Raw genomic sequence first — 19411 nt, 5'->3', positions numbered from 1 at the left:
CTGACAATGTTTCGGGGCCACGCAGGTTCCCTTCCTCAAGGCCACACGGTGACTGTTTCACCTCAAGGAAAAGATCCTGCAAAGCCCCGAAATGTTGGCAATTTTTACCTATGTGACGTTATTTGCAAAAAATACAATTTTCTTCGTATTTTGGAGTGCTGGTGACCTTTATTCACACCTCTGAGGTTCTGCACGGCTAATCCATTTCCAGTCTATCTAAAACAAAAATAAAAGCTCTGGCTTTAGTTATACTTGAATTAGTTCATATAAGCTATTAAGGTTCTATCGCTTCCCCTGCTAATAATTCTTATATCTTCAAGTCCAAATCCAAGTACCAACAGCAGCAAATGGCACAGCATGATTAAGGCTGCTCATTTTTTTTTGATGGCAGAACTGTTAGAGCCATTTTGTTTTCTTTTTGGTAGGGAAGAATGGGAGTGGCTTCAGACTTTGGTCAGCGTGGATGAGCCAATCGCCAGCGAGCATGACTCAGAAAGCTGCCAAAATCTATTACTGCAGGAACTTAGGAAAGCTGTGAAAGATTTAATGGGTCAACTCAACATTCCTCTTGAAGAGGTAAGTGTCCCTGTTAGTTGGAAAGTAAAAATAGTAAAAATATTACCACCTTTTTTTGTCATTTATATTTATACATGAAGGGGTGTCCCTAGGATTTTCACTGCCTGGGGTGGGGGATGAAGCATCCCGCTCAGCTCACTGACCTCACTGATTGCCAGGATCTGGGTGGGATGCCGGCCAGAGGGCCCCTCTCAGCTCCTGGCAACCAGTGACATTATTGGTAGTCAGGAGCTGGGCAGGCCGCTCTGCCTGCCCCCCCCCCCCATGTGACCCAAAGAGATGCCGCCTGAGGCAACAGCCTCAGACTACCTCATTGTAAGGACAGCCCTGTGTACATGGGTTTTTGGATCCCATATTGGTGGGTTGCATGTGTGTGACAATTTACCTTCATCAACTTGCTTGTATAACAAGAACTATCCCTCTGTGCACTTGCACTCTTGATTAGGTGTTCGGGTGAAAACACGCCAGAGGTAGGAGCCTCAGCGGGTCAAATTTCATTAGTAAAGCTGGCCATACATCTATAGATTATCTGCAGGTTTTCTATGGTCAGATGGAAAAAGTGCAAAAGATTCCTCCATTATGCTAAGCTGTGTGGATGGAGGAATCTCCCACTGGCCCAAGCTTCAGTATCTTGCTAGTCAGCCTCTCTGGCTCTCAAAATAACAGAACAATGCCGGCATCCAATCTGATTGTTTAGGTATTTTGAGAGCCAGCGGGGCAGACTAGCAAGATACTGAAGCTTGGTCCAGCAGTAGATTCCTCCATCCACACAGTTTAGTGTAGATGGAGGAATCTGTTGCACTTTTTCCATCTGACCAGAGAAAATTTGCAGATAATCTATAGGTGCCTGGCCAGTTTAACTCAGGTTTCAATTAAGATTTACCTGTGAAATTGCTTCTGAAATTAGATTTCCATGTCTTCCTTAGTGAGATTGCATTGCAGGGTTTGGACGAAGTCTATTTGGGTTCAGAGGAACCGTATAGATTTGGGCTTTGAGCAGAGCCATTTATAAATTCAGTTGTGAATTCTTCCTTCAAACTGTGTGATAATAGACATAGGGGAAGAAAATAAGTACTCATAGCCACAGTGGCTGGGACTGGGGGTAAGAGAGTAAAACAGGCTGGAAGGTAACATTGGTATGGTAAAGCAAAATGGTGGTGTATAGACCATGAATAGGTAAACCATAAGTACAATAGTCCATTAATATCTGAGCTCTGACAGCAACAGGAACATGTTATTGATGAATTAATATCAGCAACATGATGTGTTGGGGGATGTGTGTTGACCTTGGTAGTCCTGCACCCTAGGACAAAGCCTATTTTGACCATCCAGATATCCAGCCCTGCAAAAGAGGAGCGCAAAACAGCCAGTGTAAGAAGCTCAGTTCAGGTTTATTTATTTAATGCAAAAAAAATGTCACTAATTATTTTGTCCTCTTTTTATGCAGGCTAAAGACTTCCGTCTCTACAGTCAAGAGGTTCTAGAGTTCGGAGGTCAGGTCTCTTTTTTGTTATTGATGCCTCCATCTGATGATGTCTGCACAGCTCCTGGCCAGAACAACCCCTACACTCCTTACTCAGGATTCCTCACATTGCCCCTCCAAATTTTTGAACTTGGTAAGGCCATCCTTTATCACAATCTCTCTGCTTATGGCCACATGGCAGGGCAGCAAAGGCAAAAGGACATGAGCAGTGACCACTATGGATAAGTGAAGTGGTTGTCTTTTTTGAGTTGCTTAAAGGAGAACTATGACTTAAGGGCAAATAAAAATACCCCTTACCTTGATTGTAGTAGCATCGTTCCTTTTTTCTAAAGTCGCAGCACATCACAGATAAAACCCTCAAAACCTGTAGTAAATGGCCGTCTTCAGCCCTGCTCCAAGCTCCTTTCCTCTTAGGGGGCGTTAACATTTGATCCAGCCCGCCCATGGCTTTTTTTTCAAATTATCTCATTGCTGTGGCCGTTCCTCTCATCGTGCACAGCTGTGTTTTGTCAGCTCGTGCACGCTGGCATTTGTGAGCGGGAGGCGGAGTCTGAAGTGAGAAGGCAGCAGCAAGAGACGGACTCAGCCTCCCTGCACATTCAGTGATCTTTCCCCTCTCTCATCAGCGATCCCCAGTAATTAGGATGTCAGCATAACACTGGGGGAGAGAGAGAGGATAAAGAGCCATCCCTCTCGCCATTATTTACCAGAAATGGGCAAGTCCATATATGGTGAATGATGTCACTGGGTATCCCTGCAGACTGGCAAGCATCCAATCAGCAGGGATCCCCAGTGACATCATTCATCATATATGGACTTGCCCATATGTGGTAAATGATGAAGAGAGAGAGAAGGCTCCTACCCCTCTCTCTCTCTCCCTGCCCTGTGCGACGCTGACATCCTCAATTCACTGGGGATCGCTGATGAGAGAGGGGGAGGAGCTTCTCACTGACTGTGCTGTACACTACACGTGTCGTGAAGTAGGCGGGGCAGATGAGGAGGGAGGGGATCAGGGGCTACACAGCAGCGTGTCTTGAAGGCTGGCACACGGAGACTTGCAGGTAAGGAGAGAGCTGCTGCGCATGTCCATATATTCGTGGATGCGCAGCAGCTCTCAAGAATCACTGTCAGTCACAGTGAGGAAGATCAGTGGGGAGGATCCCGCCAGATACGTCGGGATGTCTCCTCATTGCGGCGCTTAGCCCCGCCCACCACCTTAAATAAGGGTTTACAGCCTTACTATGCATTTTGGCTAATTAGAGTAAAGTACATAATTTACTTATTTAGCCTAAGGAATGCATTCATAAAGAAAAGATAGAACCCCATAGTTCTCCTTTAAGAGGAATTTGCTTGGACAGCAAAAACAGTATTTTTTATTATTTATTTAAATGGTTTTTTGTTTTTTTTTATTTAGGCTAATTTAGGTTATTAAAATGTTAAGGTGCCCATAGACATGAGATGATTGTCAGCTGATAAGCTCATTGCTGGTAAACCAGAAGGCAATCTTGTGTCTATTGGCAGGATATAATAAATACTATCCTTGTTGCACTCCATACCGAAATGTCCCTTGTAGTGGGGAGTGCTCGCAGTGACTGCGGATGGCGCCGCAAATATCAACAGAATTGTAGAAATGTCACCAGCACACCAGTCCTTTTAGGATAGCAAAAGCTTCATTTATTGAAGTTCTTTGCCATATAAACAAGCGCTTTTGGGACCACACAGGGTCCCTTCATCAGGCTTTAGCATTGACCAGCAGGACTGGTGTGCTGGTGACATTTCTACAATTCCATTGGCAGGCTATGACCCATACTGGCCAAAGGGATCTGTCTACTCAATGCATAAACCTACATGCTTGCCCTAAAAATGCATGTTTATACCATAGACATGCATCCATCTCAGGTCTATGGCCACTTTTAGCTGATGAATAATTTACATTTTAGAAGTTGAATCATAAACACAAACACCTTTCCAGCCCATACGTGAGGACAGAGCTGTCGTGCTGTTTGGTGGCAGCAACACAAGAACTGTCAAGAACAAAAAGCACAATCCGTTAGCAGGGGGCCCCAAAATATAATTCACTTAATTGAAAAAATGAACAAACTCAATCATCCAAATCCCAATTCAAGTAAAATTATACTGTACTTTTTAATGAAGTCGCAGGATTTATGACAAACAGTTTGTGGTTGTTGGCACTCACACCATGTTATAGCTTAATGTTAAAATAACAAACATGTGCAGCTTTTTTTTTGCATAGAAGTTATTTATTGTTGTGCTATTGCTGCATAATTATGTGTTTGTTTTTTTCTTTCCATTCAGTTCACTTTTTCACATACGATCGTGAATTTATCAGTCAGTATTGTCAGTTATCCGCCATGTTGGAGCTGGAGTCTCTACTGTCACAGCAGAGTCTTCGGGAGGCCTTCTCTGACGTTGAACTTACAACTGCGAAGCAGCGCCATCAGCAAGTGCAGGACTTTATACAGGTAATATACAGAGAGGTCAGCGTACTTCAGAGGAAACCAGTGTATGGTGTCTATGTCCGTAGGGCTGATGGTGATTGCCTGACACAGACCCCCATCTCCTTGTTTTCTTCTATGTCAGTTTAACACATAATGAATGCCTGACACAGACCCCCATCTCCTTGTTTTCTTCTATGTCAGTATAACACATAATGAATGCCTGACACAGACCCCGCCTCCTTGTTTTCTTCTATGTCAGTTTAACACATAATGAATGCCTGACACAGACCCCGCCTCCTTGTTTTCTTCTATGTCAGTTTAACACATAATGAATGCCTGACAGAGACCCCGCCTCCTTGTTTTCTTCTATGTCAGTTTGGCTGGTAGTGAATATATAAAAACAAAAATGACAGATCGCCTGCCCTAGTGTAAATCATTTTATTAAATAGTAAGTATAATATGATCTGAAACATACTCACAAATACAGTTATTCAAATGCCAGATGCGGCTTTGCCACATCTGGCATTTGAATAACTTTGTGTTTGTGAGTATGATTCAGATCATATTATACTTACTATTTAATAAAATGATTTACACTAGGGCAGGCGATCTGTCATTTTTGTTTTTATAGGTTTGCTCAGTTCCCTGACTGTTTACGGGGTTGCCTGCAATAGTGGTGTTTATCAAAGGGTAGCTATGCAAATTCTGCGGCGCTGATGTGGAATGTGATGAAGTTGGATGCTAGTGAATGCCTGACACAGAACCCACTCGCTTGTTTTCTTCCATGTCAGTTTGGCTTGTATTAAATACCTGACACAGACCCCGCCTCCTTCTTTTCTTCAATGTCAGTTTAGCTGGTAGTAAATACCTGACACAGACCCCACCTCCTTGTTTTCTTCTATGTCAGTTTGGCTTGTAGTAAATACCTGACACAGACCCCACCTCCTTGTTTTCTTCTATGTCAGTTTGGCTTGTAGTAAATACCTGACACAGACCCTGTCTGCCTCGTTGTTTTCTTCAATGTCAGTTTGGCTGGTAGTAAATGCCTGACACAGACCCCACCTCCTAGTTTTGCTCTATTTTAGTGAGAATGATAGTGAATGCCTGACACCGACCCTGTCTCTTGGTTTTCCTCTATTTCAGTTTGGTTAATAGTAAATACCTGACACAGACCCCACCTCCTTGTTTTCTTTAATGTCAGTTTGCCTGTTAGTGAATGCCTGACACAGACCCCACCTCCCTGTTTGGCCCCGTCTTAGTACTGATGATAGTGCATGCCTGATACAGACCCCACCTCCTGGTTTTCCTCTTTTTTAGTTTGGATCATAGTGAATACCTGACACAGACCCCTTCTCTTTGTTTTTCTCTAGTGTTTGCTGCCTGTGCTTTATTATTATTTAAGGAAAAAGGGAAAGCATATGCACTTATGCACTGACCAGTTGGAACAGGAATTTCCATTACAAAACATCAATTTGCTACCATGTTTTCCTGCACTTTAGCTCTTTGTTACAGAGTTGCTTTTTATACAAGTATTATTATAACGCCTAACTGATCTTTCCATTTATATCATCTAAATGCATTGAAACAAAGGTGTGCAGGACCTAAAAGTTAGGGTTTTTTTTTTAAAGCAGTCAGAGCCAGAGTAAAAAAGCCTGTTCACTGCCAGCATGCTGTAAAGAATCCCTGCTGTCTGTATGTAAGCAGTGGTCTTTCTGCAAAGGTCTGATAACTCCCTACTGTGTCAGACTTATGGCAAAACTTTATGCTCCCTGCTAATAGCAGAGCTTTAGCTCTGACTCAGCAGGAGGTGTGTCAGACCTCTGCAGAGAGACCACTTCCACACAGAGAGCAAGTGTCCTCCTCTTTAGTATGCTGGCAGTATACAGGCTTTTCTACTCTGACTACTTTCTAAGGAGAACAAAATTGTAAAACTTTGCATACCTTTTCTTTTAATGCACCTGATGTATTGGGCTTCAAACAAAAATTCACTTATCCTTCAATGAATCAGCCTCAAAATCTGTAATACATTCAAGTATTTCTCAGATTGAAGATAGTAGATAGAACTTTTCCTTTCATTAGTTTAGAATAGTGTGAGGAAAGGATAGGTGTCTGTCAGGTTTTTATTGCTGTCTATGCTTCCACTGGGGAGATTCTCTCTCTCTCTGCTCACCATTGTTACTGGGACAGTAATTGATGGGAACCAGAAACTTTACAGTTATCATTAAAACAGGAAGTGAGGAGAAGAAGAAGAAGAGATATTACACTTAAAGAAGAACTATGAGGGGAGTGATTTTCAGTTCGAGCCGACGTGTGACATTGAAACTCATAGGTCACAGGTCGGCTCTATAGATCAGGAAGTGAGCGAACGCATACCGTCACTCGCTTTCCGATCATCTCCCTGCAGAGAGCGGTGACTGTCAGTCACCACTCCCCACAAGGATTCCCCCCTCCGATCCTCCAGCACTGACTGGAGGAATGGACAGGGGAGGAGGTGGGCACAGCTGGCTCGGCCTCTAGATAGGCAGACTCAGCTGTCACTCACACAGCTGGGTGGATCTCGACAGCATTGTCTGGATCCGCCCCGGCTGTGGGGCTCTCAGTACATAGCGGGCAGTAGCTCACTATATACTGAGCTTTGGGTCACAGGAGGAGGTTAGTATCAGACCTCCCGTGACCCTAAAGAGAACTATGGGATAAAATGGTTACCCCCATAGTTCTCTTTTAACTATTCCGCAGCTCATGCCACCAATCTTTGCTGTCTTCAAGAACCGCTGTGCTGGAGAATCCTCTTCATCCGACAAACTTGGATTCCTTGTCCTTCCACCGATCTCTACATCACTACTGGGTCCAGCAGTGATGTGGGATCTGGTAGAAGGAACTACAAATCTTGATGGGGGACCAGGAAATGCTTTTGATGAAGGGGATACTCCAGGCACCCCTAGATCGGCAGCACAGATGGTGGGACAAGTAAATATAATATCTCTTCTGTACAAAGGAACCAAAAATACTTCTTCATTTAGTGATAGGGTTGCTTTAAGTAAAGCTTGATGCTGACAAGCTAGTCCCAATTTGCTTTGTATGACTGTGTTTTCTGGGAAATCACAGACTCAGACATGAACAATAATCTTAAAAAAGAATAAGGTTTTGCCAAATTTTTATAAATATTAAATCATGGGTGCATCTACACTTACAGTTTTCTCTTAGTCCCCCTGCAAAGGCCAACATATATCTGTTCATCCTGCCAGTGAAGTCCACCTAATACATCTTCCTGTGATGTGGTAGCAACTTTGATGCACTGCTACTGAATCCAGAGCTGAGTTGCCCCGCTCATTCTTGCCGTGGATATTAACATCGTCACTGCTCATTTACAGGTCTATAGCTTGTCAATCTGTACCTGACCACGGCTGTCTGGATTGACAGATCTGCCTATGTTGCTGAAACCCCCCACTGAGCACCAGTGTCTGGGAGGGGGAGTGCGTGAAACGCAAATTAAGGAGAATTTAGCTCAGTCAGGGAGGGTACAGGAAGTTTTTTCTTTCCTTTCTGAGACTTGTATATCACATAGTAACTGGATTTGGTACTTAGACTTTAGTACCGGAGTCTTTCAGGTATAAACCAAGTCAAAAACAACGGTTCTGTTATTGACAGCAATCCATAAACTTTCATTGTAGTGAAGGGATTTGGCACACAGTCTGATAAATAAAAATATCTCAATTATTCTTGGCTTTGAAATCCAACACTAAGAAGTGGTATTCGATCCCTATTATAATACATAAGGTAGTCTGTACATGTAATTGGATAAATAGGCTTGTCTGCCTCGCCGATATGTTTGGTGATATTTGTTAGTTCAGGGTCAGCCTGTATTATTCCATCATCTCCCAGTTTATCGGACAACGTCCTGCCCACAGGTGCCATTAATTTTAACACTGTGATTTTACAAGCCGCACGAGATACACAGTGCAGATTACAAGATTCTTTTGTGTGTTTCCTAATGATTGTTAGTTAGAACAAGCCAAGGGTGTTTTGCCCACGTTCCCAAACGGCACTTTTGCGGCCCTGCTGGAAAGTAATAGCAAAGCAATCCCCTATGAGTAAGACAAGTTTGCTGGCACACAGCGGGTATGCAGAAAGGGATTTAATAAATGCTTTGATAACTGTGTAAGTGCATGGCTGCACCAGCCAACAGGATAAAGACTGGGAGACCTTTCCACCACTAATAAAGACCTGACATTGCCAAGTCCCACAGAGGAAGTCGGGGAGATACGCTGTGTATGAAGGCGTGTGTACTGATTCTGCCGGAGCAGACGTCTCCATGCCATTTATTTATCATGGCAGTGTGTCCAGTGGCTAATGGGGCTATTGGTTGGGAGGCAATTGCAGGAGTCGTCTGGTCTGACCAGGCCGTGCTCCTGCGGAGTTGAGTCTGCAGTTTTTGTTCTTCTGCTTTTTTTTTTTTGCCTTTGATATATTAAGTTACAGAAAAGCATTTTTTTTTCCCTTTAGGGCTGGAAACGGAAACATTTAACATTTGTTTTGTTTTGCAAGATAAAATATAGTATTTTCAGCAAAGCTACAATTAATCCTCGGATGAATATAATGTTTCATTCTACAGTCTATATCTTCTAAACATTTATGAGAGGTTGTGTGTTCTTGTTTTTAAAGTAGACCTATTTTAGTCATCAGCGTAGCGCCAACAAATTTTGCAGATATTTACCAAAGACGCAGATCATTCACATTTCTTGCCACCAAGGGAGCTGACAAACCCAGCCATACAGACACATACGCCAAACTCAAATTTTGACCGGAAGTCATTTAAACTAGATGTAAGCCCTAGCCAAATAACATTTAGGGGGTTATTCACTTAGCTGCCGATGGCAGCCGCGTGAATAACCGAGCTGAAGTGAACAGAGCCGAACGATGTTTGGCTATTCACTTCAGCATTGTACGGCTGATTTCAGCCCTACAACGGCTAAAATCAGCCCTACATCGGCTGCCTTCAGCCAGACGAACATGCTCTGGATTTTCGGCTGAGCAGAAGTGCAGAAGGAGTTGGACTGATCTGGATCGGCAGAGCCAAAGCTCACTCGCTGCCGTTCGCCCCTATTCTTATAGGGGCCGAATGGCAGTAAGTGAATAGCCGAATGACTAGAGGTAGAGAGCAGAATAGTAAAAAAGTTAAATGAAAAAAAAAAAATGTTGAAAAATGATTTTAAAAATGTTAGAAAATAGGAAAGTTAAAAAAAATATAAAAATATTTTAAAGAAAAGAAAGAAATAAAATGTAAAAAAACGACGCACCTGACCGCACGCAACGAACTCCCGCAGCATAATGTCAAATCTGACGGATGCCGGCAAAATAAAAACAATTGGGCGGAGTAAGCGGACATCACCGCTAGCTCCGCCCAACTGTTTCCTATTGGCCGGCACCTGCCAGAGTCTTCTACCAAGTCCCGGCCAATAAATAACAACTGGGCGGAGCTGGCCGTGATGTCACGGACTGCTACGGCCAGTTGTTATTGTTTAATGACAGATCAGCATCCCCAGGTAATTTGGGGACACTGATCTGTCATTACAACTGGGCGGAGCGAGCCGTGAGATCACGGCTGGGTCCGCCCACCTTGTCATTTGCGCTGAGAAAGGTTGACCTTTCGAGCAGACCTTTCTCCACGCTTCGGCTGTCACCTTCGGCTCGGCTGAGCCACTCGGCTGCTGTACGGGCTATTGTGAATACAGCAGCCTTTCGGTTCAACTAAACTGAAGGGCTTAGGCGGCCGAAGCGAGTCGAAGGTATGGCTGGACCCTTCCACTCAATAGTGAATAACCCTCTTAGTTTGCTAAAGCCCTGTGTATCATAAGCACTTCCCATTTATTTTATATAAAATACTTGTTTTCGCCTTTTTTCATCCTTGGTTGCATCTCAGGCTGTTGATCTGCTGCAGCCTCTTTGCAGCAACTCCCTATCTACACGCACTCCATTGATGGCTGTGTGCGCTACCCCCTGACTTCAGGGAGCAGGGGGAGCTGACATTTTACCTCGGGAAATGAGTCCTGAGCTGGTTGGTGGGATGTACAAGCAAAAATAAAGAATTTGGGTGCCAGTCACTTTAAGGATTTTTCTAATGCTTTATTCCATGAACAGCAGAAATAATGAGAGAGGGTTAGGGCTGCAGACATCTTGGACAACACAGAACTCCAGACTCACCAAATACTTTCCAGCTTCACAGTGCAAAGGGCCTTTAAACCGAAAATACTTTGACACGTTATCAGAGAACCATAGGTGGTCGGCACACATGTTTCAGATCACCCCTGGGTGAGACACCAGACTTATCTCTGAGGTCCATCCATGCCCATCCTGGCTTCTCTGGCACCTCCAGCAGATGGAAGTTCTTCCCTGGCTCTCCATTCCAGGAACATTTTCTAACCCTGTCTGGATCCACAGCGGACCACCTGCAGGTTACAGGCCTGGTCAGACAGCTCACATAATGCACCCAGGCCTCCTGCCGGGGGGAGAAAGAAGTTCTCACATGGGTTGACCCAGATATTTATGTCCTCCCCTAGCATGCACCCATGGCCATGAAACTTCTAGTTATTGGCTGGGGAGACGTAGATAGCAATAATTCTTCCTTATTGGTTGCTCTGCTCTGTAGCAAGTTTACTCCCAGCAGCAGGCCAATGCAATCAATAACAGAATCCTTCAGGAAAGCCAAATGAATACAGACTATGTAATTAGCTAGACTAGATACAGTCCGAGCACAACTAAATGTAAGTAGTCACCCTGCTTAGGGCAAGGTGGCTACAGCTGCATGCATTTCTTAGGGAGGAGTTCCTGATGGTTATAACAGTGGACAAGGCCTGTGTATTATGTGTTGAAATTAATATTTATAGTCTTCATCCGAAGCCCGTGTGACAGGGTGACAATGTAGGCGCACAATTGCAGGGATCCCAACCTGAAAAAAACTATTTCAGCTGCTGCCATTAGAATAATTTTTTTTTAAAAAAACAGCATAGAAATGAATAGCTAGATTGCTATTGGCTATTTCAGTTTGCAATATCAAATAGCAAGTTGGCTATTGCACCCGCCCTCTGCTGCTGTCAGTCACTAGAAGAGAACCTGATGGAAAACTTCAGGTCTCCCTCTGCTGATTGACAGCAGCATTGGGCGGGTGCAATAGCTAGTCTGCTAATGGCTATTGCAAAGTGAAATAGCCAATAACAATCTAGCTATGCATTCCTATGCTTTTTCTTTTTTTTTCTCTGACTGACGGCGCCCCCGATGTCAGAAAATAAAAACAAAAAAAAGCACATCGCAGGGAAAGGTTTACTCTGCTAGATAAACCAGAGTAAACCTTTCCGGGAGAAAATGTTTCTCTCCCAGGTGGACGGGAGCTGCTATCTAATAGCGGGAGACTCCCGAAGTGTCCTCGGGAGAGTTGGGATGTCTGCAATTGGGTTACATGACGGAACATTGTCACCCTACAACAGGAAGCGCCTGAACAAGAACCTTCATGGCAGGATCTTTAAGTATTATTTTCATGAAAGCTGCAGATTTAAACATGACTTCCGAGATAAAGTAACTTTTCTGCTGCAGTTAGGTAGCACTTACAGGTCTTGTCCTTCCCCAGCCTCTGATTGGACAGCAAAGGAGAAGCAGCTCCTATGAGCACGCTGCTTGTTAGCACAGGATCTTTGCAGCACAACTGATTCAGTCCTTGCCCTTTCTCTCATCCCCCAGTCTGAGCTCTGCTATACAGGGACAACAAGAGACTGATTCCAAGTTAGATTCAGGTATTTACATTGCTTGCATATAAAAATACGTTTAAGGATGTATTAATAAATACAGAGCTGCATGATTTGTGTTTTTAGATCTACCTAGAGTTCAGCTTTAATAAAGCAAAAGCAAGTTTACTGCATTACTATATTTTCTGTCTGTACATTTTCTATGATTAAATTGTTTAAAAAGTAGAATGCAAAAAGAGCTTCACACACGGGGTGGTAATGTCTGGCCATTCTTCTGCTAATGACAACTTTGTCCTCTTATCCACTACAGCAAATGGAAGAAATCTGGAGAGAAATGCGCTGGATGATGGATGCCCTCCAACATGCCAGGTACAAACAGCCATCATGTGCTGTGCCACTCACCTGGTTCCTCAGTGTCACTGGAGACATTCTACTAAAGGAGAAACCTCAGTCCAACTCATCTCATCTAGACTACTTCCCATCTCCGACTCCCTCACCTGAAACTAACAGGAAGCTTAACAACGGTGAGTGGGCTGAACAATGTCCATAAGGGAAGTCCTTAGATTACTATACATTTATTGGAACCATTCTACCATTGATTGAAAAGCTAGGAGATCGCTCAGCACCGATAACTACCTCACTGTGACTAGCTCACTGTTCCCCCTGATTGAAGGTACACAGGTCAAAGGTACCTTTTTGTCGTTCCTAAGCAAACTAGTGAAAAAGATCAACACTACATTTCCTAACTTGTCATGCTGCATTAAATGTTTGTGTTTGGTAAGATATGGTAAAGCAAAGTGTGTGCTACTGTATGTATGTGTTTAATCAGTGAGGTTAGGTTGAGGGGGTCACCATTGCCAAACCGTGCTTTGTTTTTTCCTGTTATTCCTGATTAAAGTGATCCAACTAAAAGCTAACTGGCAATACTAACTGGCCAAATTTCGTCGATCAACAGAACGGATTTTCGTTTGCGCATGTGCAGTGTTCATGTTCGAAAACGCCACTTATCCATCGATTTTCGTATGATTCGAAAACTGTTTTCCAGTCTGACCCATTGAGGAAATGCGGCCAGTTGTACAGTAATTGTGATCGTTGACTTCCCATCAACCCGATCGCATTTGTTTTTCGAAGAATAGATGTAAGGTGTGTGGGCACCTTTAGGTGTGTATGCTGAGACAGATTAAAAGGATCCAAAAGGACCATCACTCATGCATAGTATTTTTCTTTTAAAACAGTCACATACAAGTCATGACTTTTAACACAAATCCAGAACCAAAGAGTGTTATTCACAAAGCTAGCTGAAGGATCAGCTGTAGCTCCGGCTGATCCTTCGTCTAGCTATGGCCGCTGGAGCCCTTCGGTTCAGGATAACTGAAGGGCTGCTGTATGGGCTATTCGCTATAGCCCGTACAGCTCCCGGAGCTGGCTGAGCGGCATATGCTTCTGCTCGACTGAGCCGAAGTGAAAGCCTTGCAACTGACAGCTGGGCGGAGCCAGCTGTGATCTCACAGCTGGCTCTGCCCAGTTGCAATGACAGATCAGCATCCCCAGGTTACCTGGGGATGCTGAACTGTTATTAGCATTCGGCTATTCACTCACTGCCGCTCGGCCCCTATGAGAATAGGCCGAACAGCAGTGAGTAGCCTGCCGGAGGTTCGGCTCAGCAGATCCAGATGTTGGATCGGCTGAGTCGAACTCCTTCTTCACTTCGGTTCAGTCGAACATGCTGGGCATGTTCGGCCGAAGCAAGCCGATGTAGTCTGAAATCAGCTGTACAAGCATGAAGTGAATAGCCGAACAGCGTTCAGCTCACTTCACTTCGGGTGGATTATTCACTCAGCGGCCTTTGGCAGCTTTGTGAATAACCTTCAAAGTGTTTGCCCTTTATTTTAGGATAGTGGGGGGACCATGCAGACCGATGCTTTATGTTCTTGTAGCCAGCTGGGCACTCAGAACTGCTGGTTCTTATCACAGATTCAGCCTTAATTTACATTACATTTTAACCATTTATTAGGCAATGGTGTAAGTTTTATTCAAACCACAGTAGATAGCTGGACTGTAGACACGAGTTTATTATTAAGTTGTAAGGAAACTACATGCAGAAATGATTTTAAGCTGAATTTTTTGCACCTACAGATCTCCTGACAGGTCCCTATTCTGACAATGAACTGTTGGATGTGAAGTTTGCAAACCAGTCTTCCCCTTTTCTAGATTTGCATGGCATATCGGATGAAGAGGGCTCTTCTGAAGTCTTCCTTGCTACGGACAGTGATTATGACTCTAGCAGAGCTCAGAGTCCAAAGGAGTTAGATCTGGTTTATCCCTCTGGTCAGGAGTGTAGCAGGAGAACCATCCGCAGCTTCAGAGATGGAACGCCTGATGTGCTTCAAACACATGAGCCCAAAGTAATGACTCAGGAAGATGACCGTCCACAGCAGCTTTATGACAGTGACTTTGTGCTTCCCAGCCGCCAGATTGAACTTTTACGCATTACAGAGAAGCGGCAAGCCTACTGCGTCCGTACCAGCAGCTTGGACTTCCCCAAACAACCTTACAAGGCATCTCGGAAGTCCTGCCCAGGTTCTGTTGATAGTTCTCCAACAGAGTCAAAGCCTACTGGTTATCGCAGTATCCGAGGGCTGAGGACAAGCACTTCTTTTAGCCCAGACCATGATCAGCCATGTGAAAGCTCACGGCGGATTCACCGCACACACTCTGTTGAATGGACACATGACTTCCAAGAGCCTTTGGAACCAAGAACTGTAGCAGGTCAAGGCAAAAAGAACAACTCTGTAACCCTACGGATATATCCGCAGTATGACACTGGTCTGCCTAAAGAAATGAGTGTTAAGGTACTGTAGAATGCGGCTGTGTGTGTGTCAGATTATGTCCATATCATTTTCTCCATAGGACAGCATGCACTTCTACATTGGTGGAGGGGTTATAAGCCCAGAAACACAGACCAGCATTCCTCAGTTCTGCCCAGCAATAAGTATATGACACATTACCTTAGCTTAGAGCCAGCTGTCGCTCCAGGATCGGGCTTCCTCTCTGCACTTCCCATTGGGGAATAAACCTAAAAAAAATCAACATTAGGCTTGAGGAAAAATATACAGTGACACTGTAAAAAAAACTTTGAAGAAAGAACCTACTTTAGGTTGACTTAAGTACTTCATCCTTCCTTCACGTGAGCCCTAAAATGTCACATCCCAAAAAAGTTACAGTCCCAGTGTTAATGTTTTCCATTAAAAAAAAAGCTATTTGCTATCACAGTCCAGCTACCTCACAGCAAACAATCAGTAACATAATAACAAAGAAAGACTTCATCTAATTAGTGGGATATTTTCATGACCTCATTGACTTGGGGAAGAGCACAGAACATGGGGCTCCCACAGCAAGCCTTTTAATCCATCCCTAAAAGCAATGAACACTGATCCTTACCATTGGGCCAATATTACTGATTACAGTAAGGTTCCATATATGACAAATATCTCAAGTATTATACAAGGATAGCACTTCTACAAATATATTTATTAAGTTGACTCATAGCTTGTATATGAGGGTGAATGGTTACAGATGTAGGGAATAGCCAACAGTCTGTGGATGTAGACGTGCATTTACAAAAAACGTTGAGCCTTTACTCCCATGACTGGAATCTAAAATATGGTTTGATATTCAGATAAGTTATAAGAATAAATAAATAGTCTTTTTTCTTGGCAGGCCTTCCCCCACCCATACTGATATTCACCTGTGCTGTGCTCCCCCACTGCTCTGGTTGTTGAAAGTCTGAGAGTAATCCCAGTGCAAGCTCCATGTTGGTCTGTGTCAGTGCTAATGCAGGGTTAATGATCTTCTCCCCTTCCTCATATGACAGTGTTCAGGCCTTGTGGTTGTCTTCTCAGTCCAGGGTTCTACATCCCGTGAGAAAGGGGAGAAGGTCACATACCCCCAATACCTGGAAGTACCAGGTATTTTTGAGAGCTCCAGCAACAGAGCATCAGGGGAGGGCACCTCAGATGATAATCAGTTAGTGGAGGAGGGAAGGTGGACGCTTAAGGAAACCTGTCTCTTTGCAATGAATGGGCACAATAACAGATTATGTTAAAAAAAATAGCACATTCAGTGTTTGCCATATCTTTTTTGAACAAATTGCTCTTCCGTCATAGCTGTGCGTAAAACTGTTGGGTAAAAACACCACCAGGCATACAAAATATGGACTGAAAAACCATTGTAGGCAAGAATGGTTCAAAATCTATTATGAGCAGTGCATGGCTCTGATCAACAGCCACAGAAAGAGTTACTCAGGGTTATTGGCAGTAAGGGAGGTTGCAGTGGATGATAAATATAGAGATTAACAAACTTCCTCTATCTATGACCTTGTTTGGTCAACAGAAATATGGCAATCCAAAGTCATGTTGGTGTTATTTGTTAAAAAAAGCTATTAAGACTTTGATTAAGATTAGATCTCAGACATACCTATGTTCCAACATAAGTGTGATCTTTATCAAATCCATTATAACAGAAATTCACAGAAGGAAGTTGCAGGTTGGGACTGGGCCATGTTCTGACTCTACAGAAGGAAATTGGCAGTTAGGTCAGAGCATGCTGGGTTTGGGGCCCTGTGGTGCTCTGAAAGCTGAGGAGGTGTGTTTCCTACACTAACATGCTGGCGGCAGTTTACATACCATGAGTTCAGTAAAGAGTTACTTTAAACATACCAAGCATTTCAGATTCTTCTTGTGTTAATTCAGCCAACAGGTGCCCTTAGCATTGTGTATATGATTAGTATACTTGGAGGTTCAGTTATTAAATGTTATAGTTTATATTAAACAGGCTTCCATTTTCAATGACCCACTTCACTCTGAGAGCGGGTCCCCTGCCATTCTGTATGCTGAAACGTGTTCCAATGCCCTGGATTTTATTGGGTTTCAAAGCAGGACCCCCTTTTTCTCTCCCTAAAGAAAGTCAGTCAGTTCCTCAAATGAAAAGAATGGGCCAACTTGGACAGGAATGGTCTTCTCAGGGTAGAAACTCTACTTTCTAAATTATGTTCTTGTTACAGCTCACATTCCATGCGCTCCTGGCACCAGGATAATAAATAGATCCCTCTGAAAGTTTTCCTTTTAATAATTCTCTGGTCAAAAGTAAGAAATACACCCAAAAAATTTTTTGTCTGAACCAGATGTCAAGAGGTTTTGCTGTTTAACAGACGATCCTTTCAAACCAGAACCAAAGTATAAAAAGTCATTTAAAAAGCAGAACCAAAGTATATAAAGTCCTTTAAAACCAGCCCTTTCTTTCTTTTTATTCTTATGTGTACACAGTTGCACATTACAAGCAAGACACAGGCCCAGGAAGTTGTAAAGCTGGTGGTCCTTCAGATGAATGAGATCTCCAGGAGCATGCTGGGAGGTACAGAAGGCTACTGCTATGCCGAAGACCAGCTAGACCATTTTGCACTGGTTTTCACTTCTGAAAAGAACAAGGAACAGTGGCTGGCTGACGATTATCTGCCTTTCTCTCTCCAGAATGTGCGGAACGAGGGTCACTTTTCTGTCCGGATCCGAGAGACTTCTCCTTTACACTTTCAGTATGGTCCAGCTACAACAGTATAAGTTTACTATCCGGATGTTGCTCAGACCGACCTTGCGAGGGACCGTCAGCTCAAATTCAATGCTTCCTTTGCTCAATAAAGAATTGTCCTTGTCCAGAAGGGCGGCCTCTGGTTGGAAATAGGTTTTAGATTTTTTTTTTTTTCTCGTCAACCAAAGACTTATCTTCCTGAGAGTGAAAGAAATTTGACTGGCACATGAGAAAATATCTTTTACCACAACTTCTTCACTGGAAAGGAATCTGGAAAAAAGTATTTTTAGAACAACAACATAAAAACATACCACTTACACCAAACGAAGCAATACATATTTCTCCCCCTCTCCCCTCCCCTCCACCCTTTTCAACAAAACATTTGGGTTTTATTGATGTGTAAGCCACAAAGACTGAATGGGACATTGGATGCCTGTCCGCTTGTATGTATCCAGAGCAAAAGAACAAACAGATAATAACCACAAGAAATTATTTCTTTTTTATGAAAATATTGTTTATTGTGCTTGTTTTATTGTATCCTGGGGAAAAAAATATTTTGTTGCACAATTGTTTTTAAAGCAAAGTTTTTTCTTAAAAAAAAAAAAAAACTAAAAAAAAAAGAGTTTGAGGGAAACCTGGTACTCTGTGTTGACTTCTCTCCCCTGTATGCTTTCATTTTAAAGAAAATGCCTCTCATTAATAGATTTCCGTTCATCGCCATGACCTCCGTGCCACAGCCAAGTTTCCTCTATCTCCGTTTCAGTGGTTGTGAATTGGCCTTGCGTATGTTAAAACCGCATGTTTTCAAGTACGCCTCTGTTACTCAATGGGTATATTGAAATTTTGTGGTCCACAGTACAGATTGGTGGTGCTTCCGTGAGAATATCAATGAACTCACTCGTCGAGGCCGTACCAGTTCACGTTCAAACATAAGCAAATTGGCTTCTGAAATATTTGTTGAAATATGTTTGAATTGTTCTATAATTATGCATTTCTCTTGTTACTCTTCGTTCCTATCGCTGGCGCCCATCCTCAACTCCGCCATTTTGTATTCCTCTCTCTACAATTTTTCCATTGTCTTTAAATGAGCCAGACGATAACCAACAAAACATATCAGTTGCTGTTTTTATTTCTGTAAAAATAAAGACACCACACAGTGTTGAACAAAAGTATAAAGCCCTGGTGCTATTATTGTACAGATATTAAACATTTTGTCAACATAAAACAAAAAGTTGTGTGGTTTTGAAGAAGGGTTTATGAAAATTCCATTAGTGACCATAACTGCAGTCTAGTTGTAACAAGTCAGCCAGACAAATGACTCCGGTCAATCCTTATGCCTATCCTTACTTGTCATGGTCATGAGCTTGAGGTTTCAGTAGAAATGACGTTGCCCCACATAACAGCTGGGCTTACTCTACTATATGGAGTGAGAAGTTTGGGACCCTGGGAATGCATTTTAACTGAGGTGGCATTTGAACAGGTTCGGGAATCCTATAGATGCCAAGAAGACTTCACAAGCAGTTGTGTCAAACCATACGCAACTTGGAGGAGGCCCTGGCTGGACTGGTTGTGGA

General features: G+C 43.2%; 1 protein-coding gene and 1 long non-coding RNA gene across 2 annotated transcripts in view; one reads left to right on the top strand and one right to left on the bottom strand.

The window, feature by feature from the left end:
- LOC108801604 (ankyrin repeat and fibronectin type-III domain-containing protein 1-like) overlaps positions 1–18339 on the top strand; it is a 110678-nt gene extending 92339 nt beyond the window's left edge. The window contains exons 15-20 of the mRNA XM_018573495.1: positions 426–576; positions 2024–2192; positions 4376–4542; positions 12565–12778; positions 14391–15106; positions 17579–18339. Of these exons, the coding sequence (XP_018428997.1) occupies positions 426–576; positions 2024–2192; positions 4376–4542; positions 12565–12778; positions 14391–15106; positions 17579–17869 (1708 nt within the window). The 3' untranslated portion in view covers positions 17870–18339. The remainder of the gene's footprint in view (positions 1–425; positions 577–2023; positions 2193–4375; positions 4543–12564; positions 12779–14390; positions 15107–17578) is intronic.
- LOC108801605 lies at positions 6670–19059 on the bottom strand. Its single transcript, XR_001942157.1, has 3 exons — positions 18902–19059; positions 17110–17113; positions 6670–6683 (listed from the first exon to the last, which is right to left on the bottom strand). It is a non-coding gene; the product is annotated as an uncharacterized LOC108801605 (long non-coding RNA).
- Between the last annotated feature and the right edge of the window lie 352 nt (positions 19060–19411).

Source organism: Nanorana parkeri, unplaced genomic scaffold (genome assembly GCF_000935625.1).
Source record: "Nanorana parkeri isolate BGI_ZX_2015 unplaced genomic scaffold, ASM93562v1 scaffold2400, whole genome shotgun sequence".
Lineage (NCBI taxonomy): Eukaryota > Metazoa > Chordata > Amphibia > Anura > Dicroglossidae > Nanorana > Nanorana parkeri.
Note: the sequence above shows the minus strand (reverse complement) of the source record. Positions and strands in the feature narration are given on the sequence as shown.